This window comes from Orcinus orca, chromosome 2, assembly GCF_937001465.1.
Source record: "Orcinus orca chromosome 2, mOrcOrc1.1, whole genome shotgun sequence".
Classification (NCBI taxonomy): domain Eukaryota; kingdom Metazoa; phylum Chordata; class Mammalia; order Artiodactyla; family Delphinidae; genus Orcinus; species Orcinus orca.
In genome coordinates, this window is record NC_064560.1 from 100,844,345 (window position 1) to 100,871,206 (window position 26,862).

The 26,862-nt window shown below is 48.6% G+C and overlaps 1 protein-coding gene across 2 annotated transcripts in view; it reads right to left on the reverse strand.

Moving 5' to 3' along the window:
- The window catches only part of CGNL1 (cingulin like 1), a 158,180-nt gene that overhangs the window by 3,253 nt on the left and 128,065 nt on the right, over window positions 1-26,862 (reverse strand). Inside the window, exons 11-18 of one of the 2 annotated variants that reach the window (XM_004274664.3) lie at window positions 22,957-23,109; window positions 21,205-21,375; window positions 17,599-17,760; window positions 15,279-15,368; window positions 3,917-4,000; window positions 2,939-3,063; window positions 1,441-1,549; window positions 904-1,067 (exon numbers count right to left, since the gene is read on the reverse strand). In XM_004274664.3, the coding sequence (XP_004274712.1) occupies window positions 904-1,067; window positions 1,441-1,549; window positions 2,939-3,063; window positions 3,917-4,000; window positions 15,279-15,368; window positions 17,599-17,760; window positions 21,205-21,375; window positions 22,957-23,109 (1,058 nt within the window). The remainder of the gene's footprint in view (window positions 1-903; window positions 1,068-1,440; window positions 1,550-2,938; window positions 3,064-3,916; window positions 4,001-15,278; window positions 15,369-17,598; window positions 17,761-21,204; window positions 21,376-22,956; window positions 23,110-26,862) is intronic. The other variant, XM_033437006.2, reaches the window with a different exon arrangement.

The window sequence follows — 26,862 nt, forward strand, 5'->3', positions numbered from 1 at the left end:
CGGGAGGCTGCTGCTGACAGGGTGGGCTGGGCAGGGCTGGGGCAAGGCCAACAGCACTGATCTTTCCTTCTGCCTCAAGCTCCAACGTGGCTCAGCAGGGTGCTGGCATAAATCCCATCTTAACTTAAAATTTTATCATCTTGTTCCCCATGGGCTGTTTGCATTAATTTTTATTTTAATACTGCATCTTGATTCTTGAGATTTCTGGTGCCCCCTAATGCCAGCCTGGGGCCGGGTTCTCGATAGACATGCCCTGTTTACAGGATTCTCAACAGGCTCCAGTCTTCTGGGCATTTATAAGAGAACCACCTGGGCAGCCAGCAAAAAGCCCCAGGTCGCAGTCGGCCTCCAAGAAAGGCCCAGCTCCACGAATGGGTGTGAACTTAAACTCACCCCCTCACTCCAATACCCCAGGGAGTGACCCTGAGGCAGGGAAAGCAACCCTGCACCTAATCTCCCATCCTTGGGGCCGTGGCAGGGGAGCTCGAGACAGCAGCTCTCTCCGGAGACCTGGTTTGGGACATCCTCGTCCTCCTGAGAACACAAGCCACAACTTTACCTCATTTCTCCCTAACCCAGGAGTCCCTAAGGGCTGGTCCAGGAGCTGCTCCCTACACGGTGGTGTGAGCTAGTCTGACCTGCTCTGAGCCTCAGGACGACAGGGACGATACCTGCCCGGCCGACACCAGGGCAATGGTATGAGGATGACACATGTGACACCCTACTGATCACGTGGGGCGACCGGAGTGGATACAGCCACTCTCACCCCTAGGGTGGGATGACCCCAAAGGTGACAACAAGGGATCAGCTTGAGACAAAGGAGTGGGAGCGCTCTGAAAGCATCAGGCTCCCCTCCAACGTCAGGGCCATCACGGCCCCGGGGGGGTCGCTGCACTTGCCCACCTTAAGTCCTTCTTCATGGAATTTAGCTGCCCCTGCAGATGCTCATTCACGTCCATCTGTTCCTCCAGCTCCCTCTGCAGCTTCTTCTTAGAACTTTCCAGTCTGTCTATTTCCTCCTCAGCCTCCTCCACCTGTCGCTTCATTGCTTTCAAGCGCAAGCTCAGCTGCAGGGGGAAGGCAGGCCGTGAGCCGGCGGGTCGCCCAGCCCAGCACAGAGAGGCCAGTGGTCCGGCCCCCTTCTCTCCCAGCAACCAAGGTACGGCAAAGGGGGCAACCAGCCTCACGGGAAAGTGGAGATGAGGCTCTAAGACCGAAAATTCTACTTTTTAAAAGCCAAGTTCAGGGTCTGAAGTTTGCTGAAATCCCCTACTAAAGTGGGCTCTAAAGGCCCCCTTCCATGACGTAAGGGGTGGAGTGGAAAGGGCGGACTCAGTCCACTCAACTTCACCCCTTGCCTGCCCGCCGAGGCCTCCCCTCCCTCTCGCTTCCCCAGACCGAGACATTAAATCTCAAAAGTGCTCGCGGAGCGTCCCGCACCTGGTCCTTCTGATCAGTCAGCGACAGGTGCTCATCGTCTACCTGCATCACAAGCTCTTTCACCTTCCGCTCCAGCCGGCGGTTGCTGACCTGGAGGCTGGCCCGGTCCCTGGAAGAGTGGGGGAAGCAGAACAGAGGACCGTCTCATCCCAGCCGCCCGGGAGGCCAGCCCAGGGCTGTCTGGTGGACGCAGGGTCAGAGAGACTCACAAGTGTACAGCAGGACAGCGCTGCTCGTTGGACAGATGAGGAAACAGGGGCTCTGAGAGGGTGAGGGACTTTGCCCAAGGCTGTGGAGCCAGCGAGAGGCTGAGCAGGAGCCAGACCTGCCCTGAGTACTCCCAGTCCTGGGCTTTACTTGGTAAGGCAGTGGGTCACAGACTGCCAGGCTGTGAATATTTGGAGTTTACTCCAGGCTGTCCTGGAGCAAAAAGGCCCAGTCCCAAAAGTCTTACTGAAAATGGATAACGTAAAGTGCTCTATGCACACACACCCACACTGCTTCCAGGAAGGTGAGGGACCATGAGTAAGAACTGAAGCTGGGGACCTCCCTGGTGGCACAGTGGTTAAGAATCCGCCTGCCAAGGCAGGCGACGCGGGTTCGAGCCCTGGTCCGGGAGGATCCCACATGCCACGGAGCAGCTAAGCCCGTGCGCCACAACTACTGAGCCCACGAGCCACAACTACTGAGCCCGTGCTCTGGAGCCGTGAGCCACAACTACTGAGCCCATGCTCTAGAGCCCATGAGCCACAACTACTGAGCCCTCACTCTAGAGCCCGCAAGCCACGACTACTGAACCTGCGTGCCACAACTGCTGAAGCCCGTGTGCCTAGAGCCCCTGCTCCACAATAAGAGAGGCCACCGCAACAAGAGAGGCCACCGCGACAAGTGGCCCCCGCTCGCCGCAATTAGAGAAAGCCCGCACGCAGCAGCAGAGACCCAATGCAGCCAAAAATTAAAAAAAAGAAAAGAAAAGAAAAGAACTGAGGCTGGTCAAGCTTAACCCGGTACTGGCCCTCAGGCTGTGGTCTGAGAACAAGCTGTAGAGAATCACATGTAGTCATCTGATCCTGTGTCCCTTCCACCCACATGCCCATCTCTGACAGATGGCCACTCAGTCTCTGCTTGAATATACCTGGCCCCCCAGAGCAGAGACAGCCACCTTACCTCTATTCCAGCTCAAACTCAGTAGCTTACAAGGCAGCCTGTCCTATTTAAGGCATGGGGAAAGGAGCAGCTAAGAACTGAGCAGTGGGGAGTCCCAAGTTTTAGTCCTGCTACATCAATATTCTGCCAGGCTACCTTCCTCAAGTCATTTACTTTGGTGGGTCTCAGTTTTCTCATCTATACAATGGGAACAATTTTCCAGCAAGGCTGTAATTGCTCTGCCTTCCTCACAGGCTTTCGAGGATAGGAAGAGATACAAGTGTGAAAGCACTTTGTAATGTGATGCCCACTGCCCACCAGGGCCTCTGCACCACGGCTGGGCCCAGCTCACCTCTCCTCGCTCTCCAGACGGTCCTCCAGCTCTGCGATCCTGGCCTCCAGCTGCACCACCAGCCCCTCTTTGCTGGACCTGTAGGAACCTTCCAGGTGGATAATCCGGCTCTTTAAGTCCTTGTTCTGGAATCAGACAGGGAGGCCGTGAGGGGCTGTGTCTGCCGCACCCTCTGTGCAGAGCAGAGCAGAACACAGGGCAGGGCAGTGTTTGGTCGGTGACTGGGGTAAGCCTGCTTTCCACCTTAGCATGTGTGGCCCCAGGAGACCTGGGGATGTATCCAGGGAAAAGCTTTGCACTCATGTCCTGGCAAGCCAAAAGAAGAGATTCTATCACATTGCTTATAAGCCTAAGTGAAATCTTTGCGTGTCCTAAGACTACTGGATGTCAGACAAATGAGGTTGACCTTGGCCTTTTATAAACCTATTGGGGCGGGGGACTTCCCTGGAGGCCCAGTGGTTAAGACTCTATGCTTCCATTGCAGGGGGTGTGGGTTTGAGCCCTGGTCGGGGAACTAAGATCCCACGTGCTGTGCGGCACGGCCAAAATAAATAAATAAATAAACCTACTGGGGCGGGACAGGAGAAATAGGCTCCTTCAGCAATATCATACATCATTTTCAGTGAAGAACTAACATGAATGGCACGTAAAAGAAATAGCGATTCAAGTAAGGTTTGTTAGCAACTCCTGCATCTGAGGACACTGGTTCTTTATTATTCTCCTTTCATTCGAATTTAGCCCTCTTTAGGATCTAGAAACAACACTTGCAATTCTACCTCTCCCCAGCTGCTAAACTCACAAGCACACTTAATATTGTGGGAATAACCTCTCTGGAAAAGGCCTTAGAAACACCTGTACCCCTCAGGTGAGTTACTCTGCAGAGTTCTTGGGGGTGCTGTGCAAAGAAGGCTCAACGAAGGGGCTCTAGTCCAAAGCCACGGCAGGGCGGGGGCGGTTCATGGGGCCAGCTGCCCTCACCTGTCTCTCCAGGGAAATCTTGTCACACTCCAAGTCTTGCTTCACGGCTCGCTCCTGAAGTAGCTCGTTCCGCATCTGCTCCATCTACACCACACAGTGCAAAAGCCCAGAGGTTAGAGGGGGTGCTCCTATAGCCTTTGTGCTGAAATGGTTCGCAGCTATGAATTCCAACAACCAAGTCAGCTCCTCTTTATGACGGGGGCCTCCTGCCTTCTCCTCTTGAATCCTGGAGCTGTCCCTTAGATATTCTTGAGTTCTCAATGATTGCAACAATAATGATACAAATACCAATGATAGTCAAAGTTAACCCTGCCGTTATGGGTTGAATCCTGACCCCTCCAAAAAGATATATTGAAGTCCTAACCCCTAGAACCTCAGATGTGACCTTATCTGGAGAAAGGATCTTCACAGAGGTAATCAAGTTAAACTGAGGTCATTAGGGAGGGCTCGAATCCAGTATGACGGGTGTCCTTATAAAAAGGGGAAGTTTGAATGCAGAGACAGACATGCACAGAGGCAAGACAGAGACACAGGGAGAATGCCACGTGAAGACGGAGGACTGGAGTGAGGCATCTACAAGTGAAGGAGCACCAAGGGTTGCCGGCAAACTACCAGAAGCTAGGAAGAAGCGAGGAAGGATCCTCCTACAGGTCTGGAGGGAGCACGACCCTGCCGACACTTTGCCTTCAGGCTTTTGGCCTCCAGAGCTTGAGACAACACATTTTTGTTGTTCTCGGCCACCTAGTTTCTGGAACTGATACTTTGTTACAGCAGCCCTGGGGAACCGCTACACCTGCTCAGCACTCCGCCTGTGCTATCCTACGACATCCCCACAACAAGCCTATGACACAGGTAATATCCTCTCTGCTGAGGACATCAGGGCTTGGAGAAGTTAATCAACTTGGATCATGACCAACCATCCCAGCCTGCCCGGGACTGAGGATGTGCTCAGGCCATGGGACTCTGAACGCTAAAACTGAGGGAGTCCCAGGCAAACTGGGATGAGTCAGTCACCCAGCTTGCCAGGGATCTACACAAGAAGTAACAGGGGAAGCTAGTATTCCCCGGAGCTGCTGGCTGCTGCATTACAAGTTCGAACTTCAGCAAAGCCTTCTGCAGTCAGCATATCTCAGATGCTGCTAGATTTCTCCCTTCTTATGCCAAAAACAGAAGTCAGCAAGAACACTCCAGGTGTCCTGCCAAAGGCTAAGCCTCACCGAGGATTTCTTCTATATTAATAGGAAATGAGCCTAGCTGAGCGGCATCTGGAAAGAAACCCTGTCGTCTGCCTATCGGTGTCTCCATTCCCCATCCCCAGTGGGCCGTAGCAACAGTGAAATGCGCTTCAGAGGCAGAGGCCCCAGACCCTGTTCCCAGGACCGTCCAGCAGAGGGCAACCTGAAGAAGCCCAGAGAACTAAGAAGGTGAGCCAGGAAAATAAAACTGCCTGTTCCTGCTTAAGGCCGACAGAGGTAAGACCCCCTTGGAGATCTTACCTCGCCAAGATCCCAAGGTAAGACCCCAGCTGATCTTACAGAGGTAAGAGGTGTGCACACTGGAGTCCCTGGATGCCTGGGGAGCACGTGTAACAGTCTCACCCTGACCAGCCTTGATTTTGATTTTCACAAATCCAAGTCCTGTACAAGCACCCTCGTGAGTAAAACAAGCTCACCCCGCCTTCCCTGCCATCCACCTGGAGTGCAAGACCTGAGGAATGATGAGAGGAGACGCCACCACCACGACAGGCTAGGCTTGCGTCTCCCACTGTCCCGACCACAGCGTATGCACGGAATGACAAGCAGAGTGGTGCGGCTGGCCCAGAGTGGGTGACAGGGAGTGGTAAGGAACGAGGCTGGCGATGGGCAGGGCTGGGACGTGGAGAGCTCGGTACCACAGGAGGAAGCCGAGACCCTGCCCACAGAGGAGGGTGAACCTGTGTGGCCCCAAAAAAATTCACATTTTTGCATTTCTGACTGGCAGGCTTCTAAGTCACAGAGGTTCCGAAGTTTACACTGAGGTCCGGAGCAGTTATCCACATCTCGGGAAGAAGAAGGATCAGAACAGAGGCCGTGCCTACTCATGGCCCACTACCTCACCTGCTCTGGCTCTCTAGACTAACTCAGTGAAAAGGCTTCGAACAGACTTAGGGTCTACATACAGCTGTCACGTAAAAACCAAGATCCGGGAGGCAGCTGGTCTCCTTAGGGCATCCTCGTACACAGCAGGGGAAAACATGCCAGCCGTGCACAGGTCAGCAGGCACAGCACATAGAACTCCTCCCTCGGCTCCAAGCCCCCGCCTGGCCCCGGGCCCTCGAGAATCACATGCTGCAAAGAGGGCCCTGGACAATTCCTCTAACTGCTCTAGGAGCACCAGGTCTACGGGTAATGAATGCAGCCTCACAGCCCCACTCCGAGCACGGCTGTGAATCAGCCAACACCCCTACAGAGGTCGTCAGCACGGCTGGGCCACGGGACCACGATGTGCTTCTTGGGGGAAACTGTTCTGTTCACGCCCGCTGGGCAGAGGCCAGGACCTCACTGAGGACACGGCTAGACTTTCACCGCGACGGGAAGCAATTACACAGGGAGCGATGGCCCAGCTTCTCTTCCTGGCTCTGCAACCACCTGCATGTGACCTTGGTCGCCTCACCTCTGGGATGTGGACTCCTCGTTTCTAAACAAGGAAGCTGAACAAGGCGGCCTGTAGGCCCTTGGAGCTGGCCTACAACGCAGTGAAAGCACATTCGGTGCCTCCCGCCTGCCGTGCGGCGCTGTGCAGCCCTCCTTCTAAGGCCCCGGTCTCCATCTTTCAGCTACAGCAGCAATTCCATGTCTCCAGACCTTTAGGGGCGTCCCCAGAAAAGACCCACTCGGTCAGGGTGACAGCGAGTGTGTGTTTGTGAACACGTATGTTTGAGTGCCAGGGGAGGGGTGGTCTTGGAATGATGGGGTGGGCCCATGCATTCGTTCAGACTGTATTATCACAGCCCTAGGCTGGACAGCCTGACAGTACCTGACCTCATTATAGGCTCGTGGGGCACAAATGAACAAGCCCTGTCCCTGTGGTCAGTGTCACTGCAATGGGGAAGGACAGCATGCTGGCACGGGGTGCACGGCAGTGGTCACAGCCCAGACTGGGAGGGTCGAGGAAATTCTCCAGAGCAAGAGACGCTGAGCTGAGATCTGAGAGCTGAGAGGGAGGTCAGAGTCAGGCAGGGTGGGAACGGGGCGGGAGAGGAAGTGCAGCTCTCCTAGCCAGGGACCACTAATGAGAAAAGGCAGGAGCTAAGAAAGAGGAAGGGAGCGCTGGAAGAATCAAGAGCACTGAGGTGGACACGCAGGGAGGCAAGGGGACGGGTTAAGAGCTCAGGTGGCGAGGCAGACAGGGAGCAGTCACACAGGGCCCGTTATAATGTTGTAACCACAGCGAACGTCTGCACTGCACTTAACAAAAGTAAGTCTGCAGCATTTTTAGAGCGTTATCTCATTTCATCCTCACCACCACCTGATGAGGTGGGTACTATTAACATCCCTAGGTACCCCTAGAGTCCAGGGGAGTTTGCAGATACAGGTGTGGAGACTGGGTGATGCCAGCTGAAGCCACAGGACAAATGAGCTCACCGAGGAGAAGTGCATGAAGAATGAGGAGAACCGTGCCCTGGGAAGGCCGCCCCGCTCCACTTCGTTAGGGGAGGTATGGAGAAAAGCAGGACACTGACCTGCTGCAAAGGCCCAGAAGGGCGAGGACAGAGGAAGATGCGTCTAGGTTGGCCAGGAAGATGGCTCTGGGAGGCTCAGCAGAGAAGGGAGAGACAGGGAAGCCCCTCTTCTCTAGAACCGTAGCGTGACAGATGACAGCTCTGAGCCGAGGGCTGAGGAGAGCTCAAGTAAGGGGTTTGCAAGACAGATGCCCACAGCTGTTAGCAGACCGAGGGGGAGAATCACTGAGGAGGAAACAGTTACAGGTGATGGACTGTAGTGGGACGGGAGTGTGACAGGAGACTGTTCAGGGAGGGATGCAGGCCCACGCTGGGGGCAGCACGGGAGTGGGAGAGAGCCCAGGAGAGGGACGGTAAGCCAGAGCTCGGGGTGGGGGAAGGCTCCTGTAGCTCGGAGGCCCAGGAGGCAGCAGGAAGGGAAAGAGAAGGGAAGGGAGATTATTTCCCCAAAAGTTAAGGGATAAGGAAGACCTGGAGGCTTGTCGAGAGAGAGGAAGAGAGAAAGAGAGAAGTTTAGTTGCTGGTGGCGGTGGTGGGGGGGGGGGCGGCGGTGAGGCCAAAATCCACCAGAAGGCAATAAAAGGCCGTGGGGGCAGAGTCCAGGGGCTCTGGCAGCTGTTCAGCAACTGCGTGAGGCAGGCAGTGACTTCCACAGCTGTGCTCCAGGCCTGAGGAAGGAGGAGGGAAACAGAGAGAACCAAGAGCCCCTGGCGACAGGTGCGGAGTGACTACGAGTGTCCACATCTGAGCCTGTTAATTCTCCCAGGACTCTCTAAGGCAGACGTTACCACCCCCACCTCCCAGGTGGGAGGTTCAGGACTGGCGGCCGTTCCCTCCTCTGCCAACCTCCCAGGTCCCTCAGTGAAGGGCAAAACCGAGAAGTAGGAGTTCTGGGGGGGCCTTCGGAGCCTAAAAGGAAAAAGCACCTCCAGTGGCATGAGGCAGAGAAGCTCTGTGGAGGGATTTAAAGATCGCCAAGGGGTCCACGGCACTGGGCCCAGGCTGGGGTTCAGGACAAACTTAAAGAAGCGGCCATCGGCCAAGGTGTTGCTCCCTCGGGGCTACTGGCTGGAAATTGTGGATCCTGCCAGGAAATGAGCCTCCCCGTACAGAGGGGCACTCAGGAAACAGCATCCCGGAGGTCCCTGCAGGTTCAAGACCTCCCAGGAGCGCCCCAGGCAAATGCGAGTCTCCAAAGGAAAAACAAAGCAAAACAGTAATTATTTATACCCCACCACATCCCCTCCAAAGATGGCTATTAAAATGCAAGTGTAAAATAAATCGGAGTGAAGAACAGGAAGGAACAAATGTGAGACCATAAAACTTAACAGTTACTGTCACCGGACAGTCAATTTTCCTCCAGTCTTTTTGGCAAACATGATAGGCTTCCTTCAGGTCTTCAAAAAAGGAGAGCCAGACCCTGAATTCTAAAATAAATACACCAGCTGTACACCTGAAACTAACACAACACTGTTAATCAACTCTACTCCAATATACAATAAAAACTTAAAAAATAAATTAAGTGTGAAATGAACAAATTTTTTAAAAAACACCACGCGGAGCCGTACACAAGGAATACCACGTGGTGTTACGGACAATACCCCAAGGGTGGGTTTCACCGTAAACCACACGTGTTTCCGTCGAGTTCCTCAATACTGTGATCTCCAGGAATGGCCCCGTGACTCGTGAGTATTCCACATCAGACTCTTCTCACCCTGAGCCCACATTGGGGACAAAAAAAAAAAAGAGAGAGAGAGAGAGAAATGGCCTCTGGCTTAGCCAGCTTCCTCCCTTGGACCAGGGAAGTAAATCTGAGGCTGAGAAAACATTTCTTTATGTAAGCTCAGCGCTTTACGTTGCTGTTTACCCTTCAACTATACTAAGTAGACCAAACAAAAACTTTCCAGTCGAATTAAAAACAGAAGGGGAGCCGAAGGCAACAGTTATCACAGCTGGATTGAAAGAATGCTAAACCCTGAGCACGTTGATCGGAAATAACAGTATCAGATTCCAGTGGGTTTATGTCAGAGGCACCCGTGACCTGAGCCAGCTCTCGGGATTAGAAGCAGCTGCCTTCTGGGTTAATGAAAAGCCAGAGATATTTATGATCGCTAATAATAATATTTAACCCCATCACCTGTGTTTACCGTTGGGCTGTAAAGGGGTTGGTGAGCACACACTCTTGGCTAGTACTAAAAGTGATACTCAGTCACAAGAAAGGAAAATTATTATTAACCCACTGTACACATTGGGTTTTGGAGTAGTCTTTACACTAGGAGGCAGTTCTGAGACCAGGATCATTTTAATTAAAGAAGAAAAAACAAAAAGAAAGAAAAGAAATCCCATTCTGATCTTTCACGTGCTGACTGCAAAGCAGCCTTATTTCCCAGGCCCGTATTCTGGTGGTTGCATCCCCCTGGTGCAGACTGAGGAGCAGGTGTGAGCCAGCCACTCGGGAGCAGTTCCTGAAAATGACTGCAGAAGCCTGCAACTTTATCCACTGGGATTTACCCTGCAGTTGCCAAGGCAACAGGGCAGCTCTCCTCTTGCCTGCTGGCTGCCTGGGTTGAACAAATGGTCCTTCCACTGGGCTGGGTTATCCTGGCCTCCGTGGCCAAGAGAACTCCTCTCCATCTCGGCCCAGATCTACTGTTAACTGTAGGCACTCAGCCACCAGCAGTCACGCAGCAGTGCCCAAGGAGCTAGAACATCGGCCTGTGGGACACATTTGCAACACCAAGCTGGGCCATCTGAATCCTGGACTCAGGACGAGGGTCAGGAGAGGATCAGGTGAAAATAAACCCTCACTCATATTAAGAGACACTGTGGCATTATTTTTAAACTTGGGCACAGAGACCCAAACATTTGGGGCGTTTTTACCACCCTCACCGTCCGATGCTGGGATGATGGGAACAGGTGGGAGGTGATGGGCTTTGGCTCCACACTTCTTACAAGCCTCGAGACCCTAAGGAGCCAGTTAGCCTCGTGAGCCCTGAAAACAACAAGAGGAAGCATGCAAGGCACGGGCACAGCGCCCAGCACCCGGAGAACCCTCAGGAAGGACGGCAAATATCGTAAAGGGAAACAGGGCTTTAGAGGAAGGAGAGGACAAAGGATTTCTCCGGATTTAAATAGACCCAAAGCCAGTATAGCACCCACTATTTCATTCAAATTTCCTTCAACTTTAAAATATCCTGGGGGGTGGGATGAATTGGGTGACTGGGATTGACATATACACACTACTATGTACAAAACAGATAACTAATGAGAACCTACTGTACAGCACAGGGAACTCTACTCAGGGCTCTGTGGTGACCTAAATGGGAAGGAAGTCCAAGAAAGAGGGGATATATGTATACATAGAGCTGGTTCACTTTGCTGTACAGCAGAAACTAACACAACACTGTAAAGCAACTCTTCTCCAATAAAAATCAATTAAAAAAAAAAAAAGAATATCCTGAACGTGTATCTAAAAGGAAGGCCTTAGAAGGGCTGGGAACTTACAAAGAACGTTGCCAGCATTTACTGAGCATCAGATGTTAAGCACGAGAAAGTGGAAACGAACACATGAAAAGGATAGAATGTTTGATCTCACAACCGCCTCTCCTGTCCTCTGTCCCTGGAAACAGCCCAGCTGAGGCTTCACTCAGGCCCCCTTTCTCCTGCCCTTACTCCCATCCCCTTCGAGAACACTGTGTACGCTTCACTGTTCTGCTCGATGACCTTCCAAGGCTCCCCACTGCCTTCAGGGTACAGTCCTTTCAAAATCCCTCAACCTGCCTCTCCCGTTACTCCCTCACGGACACCAGAAACCTAACCAAGCACAGCAGTCCATTCGTTGCTCCGGAAAATGCTAAATAGACCCTACCTCCCAATCCCTGTTCACACCCTCCACCATATCTAGGATTCCCTTCCCATTCCTTACTTTGTCTAAATCTTACCCTCTCTGCAAAGCCAGCTCCGGGCCAGCCTTCCCCTAAGAACTCCCACTGTCACCCTCGCTATCATGGTCTTTCCCTCCTTAGCTGCCTGACTCTTTCACTTGGCATTTAGTACCCACTGCTTTTTCTTGATAGCTATCCATTGTTTAGGGAAGCCTCTGCTCCTCAAGCCAACCACAGTGCCTGCCTTGGTCAGCCGTGCACCCTGGCTGGATCACAGGTGATTCTGGGCCTCGGCTCTCTCATCCACTGCACAGAAAGTCTGGGGAAATGAACCTGGAGGTCCTCGCCAGACCTAAGATTCTGTAAATGGTGTAGGCCATTCACTAAAATTACCGGAAAACCTCTTTTTCCGTTTTCCCACCTAAGCCCTGTCACTCAGACTAGGAGAATGAATGGGAGATGTTCAGAGGGTGCAAAAAAAAAAAAAAAAGATTTAGACAGGGAGCTTGTGAGCATGCAGAGATTAAGTAGAGAGAAGAGCTGCAACCTTTGACTTTTTAATTTAAAGAGACCAAGATCCAAAACATAAAGTTCCCCACGCCTTCCCTTTTCAGAGCAGTTTGCAGCACATCCAGACCGGAGGCTACAAATCAGGTTGGAGAGGACAGACAGGCACCATTTCCTGCTCCTTAAGAGACATCTCCCGTGAGGAGGTGTCACAGGGCAGCATGTGAGGGGGCGGAGAAAGGGTCTTAGGTTTAGAAGCTTCCCATTTCTCTGATTCGGGCAGGAAGGCAGCCGGTACAACCCTAGAAGTTAACCTAAATGAACTGAAACAACTTCAGAATCAAGGCCCACCTGTCTACACTCAGAGCCCTTTCTTGAACCTTTACTTTAAGAGGCAAGAAGCGAGTCTCCAATTGACCTTGACTTTGAGTGAGAAGTAAATGCTTTCCTGTAAGGCGGGTATATTTGACAAACCCATTTCTTTACCCTTGCTCAGAAATCCAAAGGCACCTCATGCCAGAAGAGAGCACTCCATCAGGAGACCCCACTTCATCTCAGCGGTTTGTTTTGTTTTATTGTTTTCGTAATTCCTACCTCAGTTTGAACACGATGCTCAATTTCTCCACTTTTAACAGACACCAGGCTTTACCCTCCCTACCCCAGAGAGTGCAGTGAGAACAAAGAAAAGTGACGAGGAAAATAGAACAAATATAGCAAAAAGGCTAGAGACATTTATGAAACCCATCTTTTCAGGCACATAAACTCAGACACAGGGAGGGAATGACAGAGTTAAAGGGCGACTCAGACACTTAATTTTATAAAACCTTCTCACAGCATTTCAGTGTGAGAATTCAGAAAAGACTTCAGAAATCTCCTGGACAAACAGCCTCCTTTGCATAGATCTTAGAGGCTGCGCTCAGAGGGGCGGAGACTTTCCTGGAGCTACGTGGGGTCGGTGCAGGAGGCTGGACAAGGGATTCTTCTCCAGAGAACAAGTACGTCCCCTCTACTACTTCCTCCCCGGGCTTACTTTAGGTTCTCAGCTCAGTGAAAATATTTTCAACCTTGAGCAGATCACAGAGAGCAGTTCTATTACCCACAAATCCTGTTGAGAGAAGAGAGAAGAGGCCCAAAGCAAACAGACCTAAGTGACGGGCCTCCTTAGTGTTGGGCCATCAGCAGACTCAAGGGAGGCAACCATCTCTGGTTCAGTTTGTCTGTGTTTTGCTTCGGGTCTGGAAGGCTGTCTTAACTGCCTGGTTATTGATAGGATGACATACTTCCCCACCACTCCTCCTTGCCTAAGTCGCAAGAAGCATTAGCAAAACAAATTCAGGGCCACTTCTCGCATCATCACCAACGCTTAGCAGATCCTGAAAAGCCCTGTGGTAAGGGGGCGCCTGAGCCAGGCCGGCAGGAATTCCTAACAAAGTAGCTTCTATACCAGCAGGAGAACTTAGAAAATGCAGACTTTACTAAGAACTATTAGGTCTCAAATGTCAAGGTTGGGCTCTCCACCCGAACTTCAGGTTTCCATGACGGTCTTTCTCTAAACTTTTGCAGCTCAGGTCGGGTGGGCTGCCACCCCTCCAGAGGCATGATACTAGCACCGTAAACAGGACTGAAATATGTAGGCAGAACCCAAGTGCAGTGGGAGGGTGGATGGAGCCTCTGCTTGGAATTTCCTTCACTCTCAGGAGCAAAGGAGCACCAGAATCCGACCTGTTTGCAAAGAAGCTGTCAATAGGGAAGCAAAGGCAGATGGAAAAGAAGCCAGTGATTCACCTTCAACTCTGAACAGGGGCTACCAGCCTAGAACGGCACTGTCCCTAAGCGCTGGAAGCTCCAGTTCTTGGTCATCCCAAAGTGTGGGAAAGGTGGCACATATGAGTAAGGAGAAGGGTGAGCAGAGGAAAGTGGGAAGAGTCCATATTAATTTTGTATTAATTTGTACTTCAGACTTTTTCTTTAAATCCTTCACACCGATAATTTCCTAAATTATACTCAGTACCATCCAAGGCTCTTAGGTTTTGTTTGCATTGTTTAATTAAGAAAGTGCCCAAAGCAAATCAAAAGGTGAAGAGCTTTCTAAATGTCAATATTATTAAATGTACAGTTTTATTGGCACCATTTTCAGGAGCTGGGCGTAAAAATAAGTTGCCATTGAAGGTACATCCCATCAGAGGTTTCTATAGGTATCCAAAGGTATCATGTAAATAAAAGGCTGAGATTAGTGAATACAAACTCTCTGTAAAACCACCACTGAATGTTCTGAATCCTTGTCCCATAATATTTCCACAGTTTTATCTGTCAAATGGTTTGGGCATGCAATGGGGACATGGTAACCAGCTAATGGTGCTACCACTTTCTAGTGATGTGACACCCCATCTCCAGGATATGACTCAGGCACTCTGAACTTTTTTTTTTTAATTAAAACATGGAAACAAACCCTCAGAACCTTGGGATTATCCCAAGTGTGGTTTGGGAAATTAGTTCCATTACGTACAATGTGAGGACAGTGAACGATCCCTGGCTGCCTCCCAGTGTTCCTATAAGGATCAGATATAAGTGAAACTCCTGTCATTTGAAAACTGCGAAAAGCACTCACTTGCAAGGTACTGTTACTGTACTGTGGATGCCTCAGAGGTGTATGTATTGCTAATTTGCTGGCAAAGTTCTTTTTTTTTTTTTTTTTGCGGTACGCGGGCCTCTCACTGTTGTGGCCTCTTCTGTTGCGGAGCACAGGCTCCGGACGCGCAGGCTCAGCGGCCATGGCTCACGGGCCCAGTTGCTCCGCGGCATGTGGGATCTTCCCGGACCGGGGCACGAACCCGTGTCCCCTGCATCGGCAGGCGGACTCTCAACCACTGCGCCACCAGGGAAGCCCTGCGGGCAAAGTTCTTAACGGAGAAGACTGCATCATATCATTTACTTCCCATGGCACTAATACAGTGGTAGCTACCAAATTTCATGATTGCTTGTTAAACTAATGATTCTTAGAGCCTCAGCTCTAAAAGCACTTTGCCTATTGTGACTAATACATTGTTATACATGACCACTCTGGAAACTTCCACTCTATATGCTCCATGTTATATATTACACCTCCCTCTTAGTGACTGACCCCACCTTCCATCCTTTCCATCAGCCAGGGACTCTCTCTCCCTCCTCCAGCTGAATCCTCAGGTTTAACCTCTCACATTTCCTTTTTCATGCAGGGTGATCCACTCACCACTCAACTACAGAACAGTACCTGTTCCCTGCCCCGAGCGATCCTCTCAGACAGCGAATCCGAGTTGTTTCTTTCTTCTTCCAGCTCCATCTCCAGTTGAGACACCTTGTCCTAAGAAAGAAGTCACAAACACAGCCTATTTAACTTGCACTGACCAAGTTTTTAGGAGCAAGGACTGCGCTGTGGAAGGACAACCCCAAGGGCAAATCAGAGCTGAACACCATGAATCAGAGTTTGGAGGAAAGATGTGTCTTTTTCTCATACTGTGCAAAGTACATCTTTTTAAAACTGGGTTTTATTGCTTTTATAATGTAAAATATAATTGTGCATCTAGAAAGTACATAAAAGGAGAAAACAATATTTACCCCAAACCCTAACAAGCACTGAGGATATTTTAGCATGTTTCCTTCAAGCCTTTTTTTTTTCCTTATGAATCAGTAATTTTACAAATATCTACCTAAGCTTAACAGGTATCTGTTAAAAAACAATGGAAACCAAGATATCGTCCAAGGCACACTCCTCTAAATACTCTAAACTCAGGACAATGTTCTTCCTCTCTCCTGCTCAGGGCTTCCAAGACCCTCCCAGGAACAGAGTCTAGAACAACCTTTTGCATCTGCCTTTTTCTGCTAGGGAACCTCATATACGTAGCGCCATGCACTCCCAAATCCCCATCAGAGTAACATAAAGACAGCCAGCCCATTCTGCTAAACCGAATATTCACAGAAGAGAAATTTCTATCTTCCTCAGCCTTCCTAATTTAACATCACTGAGTATTAAGAGAAAAGTACTTCAAAGTAGCTTTGTGTACCAAAGGGGGAAAAAAAAAAAAGAGGCTCTGAACACAAACCACCCCACCTCGAACTGGGGGCCTGTGGGGTTTGTACATGTGTTTCTCCTGCCACCAGCCAACGTGTCATATGTCTGGATTAAGTCAGAGCCATGAGCCAGACACACTAAAAGCAATCAGCAGTACGAGTTTCTATGTGAGCCTGCAGCATCTGTACATAAATATTGTCTCTGCGATTGTCAAAGTTGGCTGACACGCCTCCGTATGCACCAAAAATAAAACAGAACTCGTGAATGACTAAATGTCTGTGAATGCCTTCCCTGCTGTGAGCGAAATCTACAGAGAACCCAGAAAGCTCTCTCCCAGGAGTCCAAAGTCCCCAAAACCAACTCAGAACAGCTGGGTCCTGCACCAAACCTCCTTGTTTGTTCAGTGGTTCCTGACCCCTCCCAGGCCAGTGTCACTCAGAATCACCAAAGAGCCACAAGTACCGCATTTACATACGACAGTCACCTGAGTTTCTGAGTTTACAGACAATCGCCTTTATTGAGAGAGCTCCTGAGTCTGAGAATTCATCTGTTAAGTGTTAGTAAAGGAACAAGCAAGATATGAGTCCCAACAAGACAGTCCTGCCAGCCGCCTCTTAGGGAGGAAGCACCCTCGGGTGTGCCGCACAGGGGTGGGGTCTTGAGAGCTGTTCATTTTATAATTAATGGAGAAATAGCTCAAAACACTGCACAGGGGCAAATGAAGCTTAGCTATGCCATGGCTTCTACACCTTGAGTTAGTAAAAGGAAATGTTCTTTTTAGTCAGAATATTCTAGAAGGAGATGATCTGGCAACCTAACGTGTGCCTAAAAGCACCTCTTCGCAGGGCTCTCTTCTTGCCTATAATCTGTACTGTACAGAACCCAGCAGGAGACTTCAGGGGGTCAGGCCAAGGGTCATTACGCCAAAGGTTCTCACGTCACTGCCTGACGAGGCTTTAGCTTGTGTTTAACCAGATTGTTTGGGTCCTAGAATAATCACTTCCTAGTTACCTGGGTTGACCTTAGCTTGACTTAAAATGACCTCCCCTAATGAGATTAGAACCAGGACATCAGCAAAACACACGGCAATCTAGCGGCGGGGGGGGGGGGGGGGGGGGGGGGGGGGGGGGGCATGACACCCTAACCAGGTAATTCTAAGCCTCTAAAAGGGCCCATCTAATAAAATCTTTAATGGTTGAAACATCACTCCCTGGATATCAACTGCTACTAAGTCCCCTGGAGGTTTTAAAAGTTATTTCTATTGATTTGTGAAGTTGAATCAGGAATTCCACTGATTTTAAATTCCAGCTCTCTCTCCCTGGCCTTGAGCACTGTCTATTTCCATCATTCCTTCCAGCTCTGACATCTTATGAGTCTACAAACTACTAGCTTCTTCCTCAAATCAAGAAATGACTTTACTGTCTTGCTGTTCAAGAGAAAAAAAGCCAAAGACTGCCCGAAGGCTGAGGCGTGAGCGGAAAGTCTGCTTCCCTCGAGTCCCACACCCGCGCCGCCCACAAACCTCCAACTGCTTGAGGAGTCGGCTTCGGTCATCCTTGAGGTGACTCTTGGCTTCCAGCTCGTACTCCAGGTCCTTAAGCGTCTGCTCCAGAAGCTGCCTTTTCGTGAGCGCTTCCTCCTGAGCTCTCTGGTAGTCCCGTAACTCTTCCTCCAACAGACGCGTCTGGAATGAAGAGGGGCTAGGGTGCTTATCCCGGCAAGTCAGGAGCACAGAGATCTCGTCAACGTGCAGGCTGACCCTGAAGAGGATTGGGCGGCCCCCACACTCCACTGGGGTTCAGAAGCCCGTGAGCAAGCGCCACCTTCTTCTGGGCCTCAGTTTCCTCTTCTGTAAAAAGAAGTCGCTTTTCCAGCTACAGAGAGCAACCCATTGGGTTATAAATTCAATTCAGTAGATATTGGCCAGCGTTAAATAGAACAGAAAAAAGTATCAGAGTAGTACAAGCAAATATTGTTGTAGGTCATGGCTGAAGATACCCGAAAGCCCTTGAACTAAGTAAGAGCCTCCCAGAGTGTAATCTATCACCCACCCGTATCAGGCTCCTCTCAACAGAGGTTTAAAGCTGGGGGAAGATAAAAGCTAAAATCATGACCCCAAAGCAACCTGCAGGCACAAAATCTATTAATATAAACATGTAAATTAAGTGAAAACCACTACTCTCCAGAAGAATATGTTATGTTGTCAAATTTTACAGTGTTTTGTTCCTCCACAAGGTGGCACTGAACTAATAGCTTTGAAGAAACTGCAACCGACAGCTTTGATTCGCAAGGGGTTGTCTGTGTTTTCCACTCCTCTGGAATCTCCCCAAGGGAACTAGGCAACTCAGCACACAGAAGGTACTCCTTAAACATCTCTGTGGACTGATTCGGTGAAGCCTGAGGCTGTCTGCTTGGTTCTCAACTTCCTTCCCTCCTGGAGGTGGTATAGGGTAGCAGGTGAAAGCACAGTCATAGGAATTGAATACACCAAGGGTTAACTTCCTTCAGGGAGTATATGATAGCAAGTGGCAAACTTCATGAAAGAGTACCAGCCTTTGGGGGTGATCTTCACGGAAAAGTTGGGGAAGTCTCAAAGATACTCTTTTTGGGGACCCAATAGGTTAGGCTACTTTAGGAAGCCCAGAGGGAAGACTAGGAACTGTGTTCCTCTCCTGGAGGCTGATAGGAACACCTGAAATTTCTATGAAAACAGCAGTCTTAAAGAAGACATCTCCAGATAAAGACCCTAGTCTGGTTTTGGTGGTGACTGAGTGAAAGCACAAAGTGAAAATCATCCCATGGAAAAAGGATGACGAGACATTCTTTGGATACAGAGGTACTCCAGAGCATGAAAAAAAATCTCTCCAAAAAAAAAAGTCTTTAAAAGAATTCTCTGTGCTTCAGTTTCCTGATTTGCAATATTGGGATAAATATAAAACCTACCTTACAAAGCTGTCGTGAGACTCAAATGAGATAATACCCCCAAAAGAACATGGGTTATAGAGTCAGAAAGACTGACAGGTAATGGTACAGCTCACCCTTCCTTCCCCAATGCCCAGCACATTCCTACCTTCCGACGCCCAGTAGATCCCTCCTAACATCTATCGAGGGCTCTATCATACCAAGAGTATTCATTAAGGATATGCACAAGAGAATAGTACAGCGTCTGGAATCATGAGTAAGTAAATAACTTCTGAACCTACTAGTGCTACCTTTAAGTAGTTGAAGCTGCTCTTTGCTAAGTGGGATTTAGAAAATAAACTGAACAGTGAACTCTAAGTCTTAATTCTCTAACGATGACCTTCATCAGAACTTTTCTAGCTCTATGCCAAAGGCAGAATAGGTAAAATGCCTACTTCTCTCAAAGCAAAGGAGGCAGTACTACAGCACTTAGGGTGGATGGACCCTTGCAGCATTTTTATTTACTGAGAGCTTTAACTCAGCTCAACCAAAATGTGGTGGAGGGTGGTGAACAGAGTTGAGCTTGAGTTTCTCAAGGATCCCAAGTGACCTTGGCTTATTAATTCATTTTTGTTTTAAACGACTCCATGATTTCACCATCCTGACTTAGGGTGGTGTCTGACTGCAGTTTCCTTCTAGACTGATGAGGTGTCTGTTTCTGCCATGCAAATGGAAATAGTGCCTCACAGGGCTAGACCGCTGAGAAAAATCTAGGAAGTGCCGTCTCTGTTTTCATCATAAGGAATCCTTTTTGGAATTACTGCCCTTTTACAAACAACACTGGTCTCTATCTGGCCTTAACTAATCTCTCTGGATCTCAGTTTCCTTATCTAACTAGAGGGTCTCTAAGGTCCCTTCCTACCCGAAGATTCTAGCAGAGTAATAATTACACAAAAACCAAGGGAAAGCACTTTACAGGGGTCACCGTGACACTGATTTTCTGAAATCAAAACAGGATACCAGGTGTTCGTTTGCATTCTGGCAAGTATCAGAATCCTCCCACCCAATTGCTGTAGAAATGATTCTTCTTCAGGGCCAGAGAACTGTGCTGTCGATAGGCTAATTTCAGTTCCTACTAGGAGTCCTGTATCCTAAGACCCTAAAGCAGAGGGGATCTGTTACCAGGGTCCTTTCAGAAGTATTCTAGAAGCCTGTAATAAATATCCATTGTTCTCTCACACAGTTTCAGCGCTGACTCATGGGCGACCTTCCTTTGATCATCAAAGATAATAAAAGTTTGTTTTTTGAAGAAAAATTTGTTTTCCTGTGGAATCTTAGTGCTCTTGGCACTGCTTATGAAAAAAAGAAGCAAGCTTTAGAATTAAAAAAAAAAAAAAAAACTAATATCAGTGTCCAGGATATATAGACCCTCTGCCATATAGCCTCACATGTTACCTCATTTAATGACTAAATCATTATTATTTTGTATACTTTTAAAGAGGGAGAAACAGATGCTCAGAAAATTGGGGTAACTTGCTCAACGTCATGCAGCTGGCAAGAGACAGAGCAGAAATCAGCTTACACTGTACTTGCATTTTAGAGCCTTCAGCTTTCCATTAAAATAATCAAAAACATTCCCTTTATTACACACAGTTCTTCAGAAGTCCAGACTGAAGGAAGCTAACATTTGGGTTACTTTGCCCTATTATTCTTAAATATAAAACCAAGAATATGTTTTAATAATTTCAGTACTCATAAATTCCTGAAGATTTCTGTTTGTCCCCATTATTGTTGTTCTGAAACTCTTACCCACCACTCCCACGGCAATGAAAGTCTCTATATGTATAATTTTAAACGAATGGCAAAAAAAAGAAAAATTAGTTATTATAATCCCTGTTCTAAGATTAAATGAAAACAATGATACATATAAATCACTTAGACACAGCTGGGCACACTACTGGTGCTCCACCAACGGCAGCTAAGCTTTTTAGGCAGATCTTGGATTAATCACGAAAATGGTCCAACTAAAGCTGTGTCCACGTAACCTCAGAGGCCCTGGGTCCTCTGTGTCTTGGAATGCCATCTGCCCCAAAGTAACCATCCCGAGAAGCAAGCACACACGCTGTCTTAAGGATCTACCTCAAGCCTCTCCTAGAAGACTTTCAAAGCAGTCTTGAAGGATATTCTGAACACGGGTAAACCGGGAACTGCTCTGGCCAGGCATTACCTCATCCTGCATTTTCACGGCAGTCAGACGGGACTTCTCTGCCTCTAGAGTTTTCTCCTTCAACTGCCTTTGCATTTCTGCAAGTTCCCTGCGATTTTTCTCCTTGTATTCATCCAGCTGGTTCTGGAGCTCCAGCGTTGATGCGCGGGACACCTCAACAATGTCGGCCATCTGGAAGAAGTGACATGGGTGAGAGCCCACCCCGTAATGCTCCATCTGGGGCCGGGAGCTAGGTGTGCGTCCCAGCTCAACACATCTCCTCTGCTTTCTTCTGTAGCACCCCACCCCAAAGACTGCAAAGCACCTGGTCGTGATCTGCCCAGGATTAGTCTCCTCTAACTTGGAAGCAGCATGGAGGTGTGAACAAGCACATCCTCTGGAGCTAGATCCATGGTCCTGGGTCACATCCTCGCTCTGCCACTTACCAGCTACATGGCTGGGGCATTACCTACTCTCTCTGGGCCTCTGCAGTGTACTCGTTAAAAATACTGAAACCATAATCTTTACCTTGCAGGGCTGTTGTCAAGATTAAAACAATACATAGAGACGGAATTCTAGTTAGATACAAAATAGCTGGTAGCAATCCCACTGCTGGGCATATACCCTGAGAAAACCATAATTCAAAAAGAGTCACGTACCACAATGTTCACTGCAGCTCTATTTACAATAGCCAGCAGATGGAAGCAACCTAAGTGTCCATCATCAGATGAATGGATAAAGAAGATGTGGCACATATATACAATGGAATATTACTCAGCCATAAAAAGAAATGAAATTAAGTTATTTGTAGTGAGGCAGATGGACCTAGAGTCTGTCATACAGAGTGAAGTAAGTCAGAAAGAGAAAGACAAATACCGTATGCTAACGCATATATATGGAATTTAAGAAAAAAAAAATGTCATGAAGAACCTAGGGGTAAGACAGGAATAAAGACACAGACCTACTAGAGAATGGACTTGAGGATATGGGGAGGGGGAAGAGTAAGCTGTGACAAAGTGACAGAAAGGCATGGACATATATACACTACCAAACGTAAGGTAGATAGCTAGTGGGAAGCAGCCACATAGCACAGGGAGATCAGCTCAGTGCTTTGTGACCGCCTGGAGGGGTGGGATAGGGAGGGTGGGAGGGAGGGAGACGCAAGAGGGAAGAGATATGGGAACATATGTGTATGTATAACTGATTCACTTTGTTATAAAGCAGAAACTAACACGCCATTGTAAAGCAGTTATACTCCAATAAAGATGTAAAAAAAGAAAAAAGAAAAATAGCTGGTAAATGACTGGCACACAGTAGGTGTCAAAACAATGGCAGCTACTCAGGGTGGCTCCATCAGCTCTGTGCCTTTTCCCTTCTGGGTGTTTTAGGGCAGAGGAGCAGCAACTACTGGGCTTCAAAACTGCCTTTCATACTCCTGCACGAGAAAGAGACATGCAAGTACACAGATGACGCACAAAGACAGAGGTTTTGATTCAGGTAACATCTGTGAAGTCTGCAGTGACGTGCCAGGCTTCTTCGGGCAGCTGTTGAGAGGAGCTGGGCCCAGGATCCAGAGGGCATTTCCTAAACCAGTTCCCCTGTGACTGGGATTATCAACAAGTCCGAAGAGCTGCTTCCCGGGAGCTGCAAATCCCTGACACATGTGTGCTGAGACACACTGCAGGTCTCCTCAGCTCTATCAGGCCCTTACGGGGGGGGCTGGGTCACACGCCCTCTCCCTCCTCCTCTCCCTCCCCTCTTCCTACCCCTCACCTCCTTCTGCAGTTTCTCGATGGTCTTGTCAAGGTGCCATCGCTCATTCTCCATTTCACCCTTCAGTCTCCTTAACTGCTCCTTCTGCTTGGTCTCGTCTTTTAGCTTCTCAGACAACTGCCTCTGCTCCTGGGTGGCCTGACTCAGATTTCTCTGCAGATGGCAGGGAAAGGACAGTGCTATCACCTACCTACCAGGTCAGCCACAGAAACAGGTGGCAGAGGGAGTTTCACAGCCACACCACAAAGCAATCAGACCTGCTACATCAGTGATAACAAAAAGGATCAAAATAAAGCCATCACAGAGACCCAAGGACATTGTCGGCTCTGCAATCCAGGGACCAAGACGCAAAGTTGATTTAACCAGAGACATACGCAGGAATGAAGGGCAGACAAAGGACGCATTACAGAAATACAGAAAACGGCCAAGGCTGCTGCAGGTGGTGATTCAGGATAGTGTCCAAAAACCTGACAGAACTCATGCTTGAAAACTGAGGTAAAGTTATACATTAGACAAACTTAAACCCATGTGGCAATTGACATCCTGTGATAGATAGCACTGCACCTAATGTTCGAGCATTTTCTCTGCTGTGCAGATGATTCTCACAATTAAAATAGCTAAAAATGAATCTGTAAGAAAAAAGAACATTATCCCATGGGCCAAGAGTCCACTTGGGTAGGGGGAGTTATAATCAACAGAATCCATGGGTTGGACTCACACATAGAAGGAAAGGAATTTGGCAATCCACAAGCTGATGAACCTGATGGACAGAAGGTATTAAACGGGAGAGACACTAGTCAGGAAAAGCACAAACGAGTGGTTATTTAGTGAATCAGCACCAAATACTAATACTTCTTAAAAAATGTACCATCTTGGGTGCGATGTTTCCCCTGGGTTCCTCTGAGGCTCTCATCTCACAACATTATACAGACTGCTGTCCTTTATGTAAAAATCATGCAACTCTAAAAAGAAAAAAAAGAAAATCCTAAAATATCTTTGGAAGATTATAGTGGCTTCTTTAAACGGCTGAGTGTTACGGACTTTGGCATAAGGATATCATGAAGGGGCACAGCTCAGAATGGGGGAGCATGACCCAAACAGGAGCTAGATCATAAGAAAAATGTTATCAGGCACTGAGGGCTGAATGTGGGTTAGTACAAGTACTGCTTAGGACCTACTCAGTCTTGTGTCCCTGCAGAGGCTGTATAAGGACAATGGTTGTATTTGTACAGTGCTTAACAGTTTACAAGCTGCTGTCACGTGCAGTAACTCAGGCGTTTTGAAAACACTCACAAAGCACTTCAGGCACTCCTGATTTGCAAAGCTTTGGAACAGCTCTGCTGGCTAGCCACATGGCCTGGGGCCAAAAAGCCACCTGTGGAGGGCTGCGCTCAAAGAAACAGCCAGCAGAGCCGGGCTGCTGAAGTTGATTGCTGCAGGGATCCAATGTCAACAAAAGCAGCTGGGGAAAGAGGGTGGTAAAAGAAAGGTAATCGGGAGTTCAGCGGGGGGCAATTAGCAGGAGTGAGTCTCACCACGGTCCAGCCGGACACACACCAGAGGGAGGGTCAACCCCTGGGACTTGTGTCTGTGGTTGATTTAGTGGTGTTGGGGGCAAAAAGCAGCACACAGGGTAAGGTAAGCAAGGTATGGTTGGTTCCTTCATGTGGGAGAAAGCTCTCAGGAACATGTATCTCAACATGTCAATTCTTGAACAAAAACAAATACAGAAGGACATCAACACCTTCCCATAGAACCGCCAGGATCCAGCTCAACCCCTGCCCCTGCAGATCCCCCAGCCTCTCTTTTTCTTCCTTCTGGATCCCAAACCCAGGGGCCCCAGCCCAGCAGACAAGCCAGCCTCGGCTCCAGTCAACCTCCACGTGGTGAGTGCACTTCTGTTTCACCCTTGGCTCGGGGAGGGCTCCCCTACCACCCCTCCACACTGGCTCTGCTCTCCTGTGTCACTGGAGACACCCCAGACTCCTCCACTCTGAGCCTGGGGCCTGGCCAACACCCCCTGTCCCAACATACACATTTGCCTAGAATAGTAATTTTGCTAAACTATTTTTAAAACATTTCTTGCATGCTTCCCTCTATTGCAGGGTAGTAAGATCTGTAAAGGCAAGAAATAGATTTTCTATCTCAGTATGCCTCACAGTCCAGATTCACTCTTAGGCATATGATAAAAACTCAGTGGTTAAGAATTAACACCTATCCCCACAAGTGATCTAAAGATTTCTTATATCAGAATCACCGGGCAAGGGTGGTGGACTGCTTACATAAAATGCAAAATCTAGCCTGTTCTGATGGAATCACAATTTTTCTTAGAGTGGAGCCCACACATTTGCATCTGAAAGTTCCTCAGATAATTCTAACATACTCTAAAGTTTAGAAATGCTGTTTAAACAATGCTCTGCCTCTTCAGTGATTCAAGAAGTATGTTCCAATATGTCCATGCTGAGAAAGTATGTCCCAAATTCACAGGAAAAGCACCCAACTTGGCAACTTTGCATTTAGGAGTTAGGTGTGAAATGCTCTATAGCTACAGTGACTGTATTTCCAAGACCAGCCAGACAAGGCCATTGACTAACAGTGGGACAAAAATTTGAGGAAAATTTATCAGGTCGGAGAATCCAAAACACAAGGTTGGTGGACGTATAGTGAGTGCCCTTGAGCTTGGGGACCATTATCTCAGTGGATGCAAAGCCTTTCACTATATGGTTGAGCAAGGTCCCGGTATTAACGATAACCAAGTGGCAGGTGAGCCAAAGTGCTTAAAGGAATGAGAGGTTTGATCAGAAGGAAGCCAGTCTCCTCAGAGCCCGTGCCACACAAGCATGGGGGCTTTCTTCTTCTCTGGCTTCAATACACAGGGCGGGAGGTGCAGGCATACAGAGGAATATATCATTATCCCTCCCTGAAGGAAAGAACTATGGCTTCCCCATCTGCAGAAGCCAGTTCTCAAGGGAATCAGAGATGTCTTTGCCATGAATGCAGTTCAAGTAGATCTAAACAGGGGCGCACAATCCTCAACCAAGTGGTAGGGCTGAAGCAAACCAAGAACATCCCCTTTAAGAACCTCTGCCACCGTCTGACTGAGTCATAATAAATCAGACCTAAGTTCACATGGTCTTCAGCCACTATGTAAAGAAATACATTTATCATCCACGAAGATGCAACAGATTGCTAAAGGCACAGAGATTTTGAAATGTAAAATGCTTATGTGAGGGGGGAAAAAAAACCGGCTACTCTCTCCTCTTACTCTAAGGGTTAAGCTCCCTTCGGCTGCCAGCTTTGGGAGAAGCATGCAGAAAAAGTTATCGAACTAAAGGAATGACCGTCTGGTTCCCAAACTGAGAAAAAGCAAAGTATTTTTGAGTGATGGTGCACTTTTCACAGCACAACTTTTTTTTTTTGTTTGAAGATTTTTTTTTGATGTGGACCATTTTTAAAGTCTTTATTGAATTTGTTACAACACTGCTTCTGTTCTATGTTTTGGTTTTTTGACTGCAAGGCATGTGGGATCTTAGCTCCCCAAAATGGGGATCAAACCCACACTCCCTGCATTGGAAGGCGAAGTCTTAACCACTGGACCGCCAGGGAAGGCCCTCATAGCACTGCTTTTGAGACCAGATAATTGAGATAATGATGGTGAGACTGTTGGAGCCTCTTAAAATTCTTGCTGGATTATGTTGCCAGTGGCTAGCACAGCCACGCACTGCACGAAGCACCCTCCCCATCTCAGCACCACTGGGAAAACAGGCCTGAACAAAAAGTAACAGGTCAGGGATAATTTCCAGGGCAAGGATGGTGAGCCAGAGATGGGGGGTGGGTGGCGATTACATTAAGATCTTTAGACCTTGAGGCCATCATCTGTTGTCTCCGCTGAATTAGCTTTGAGTT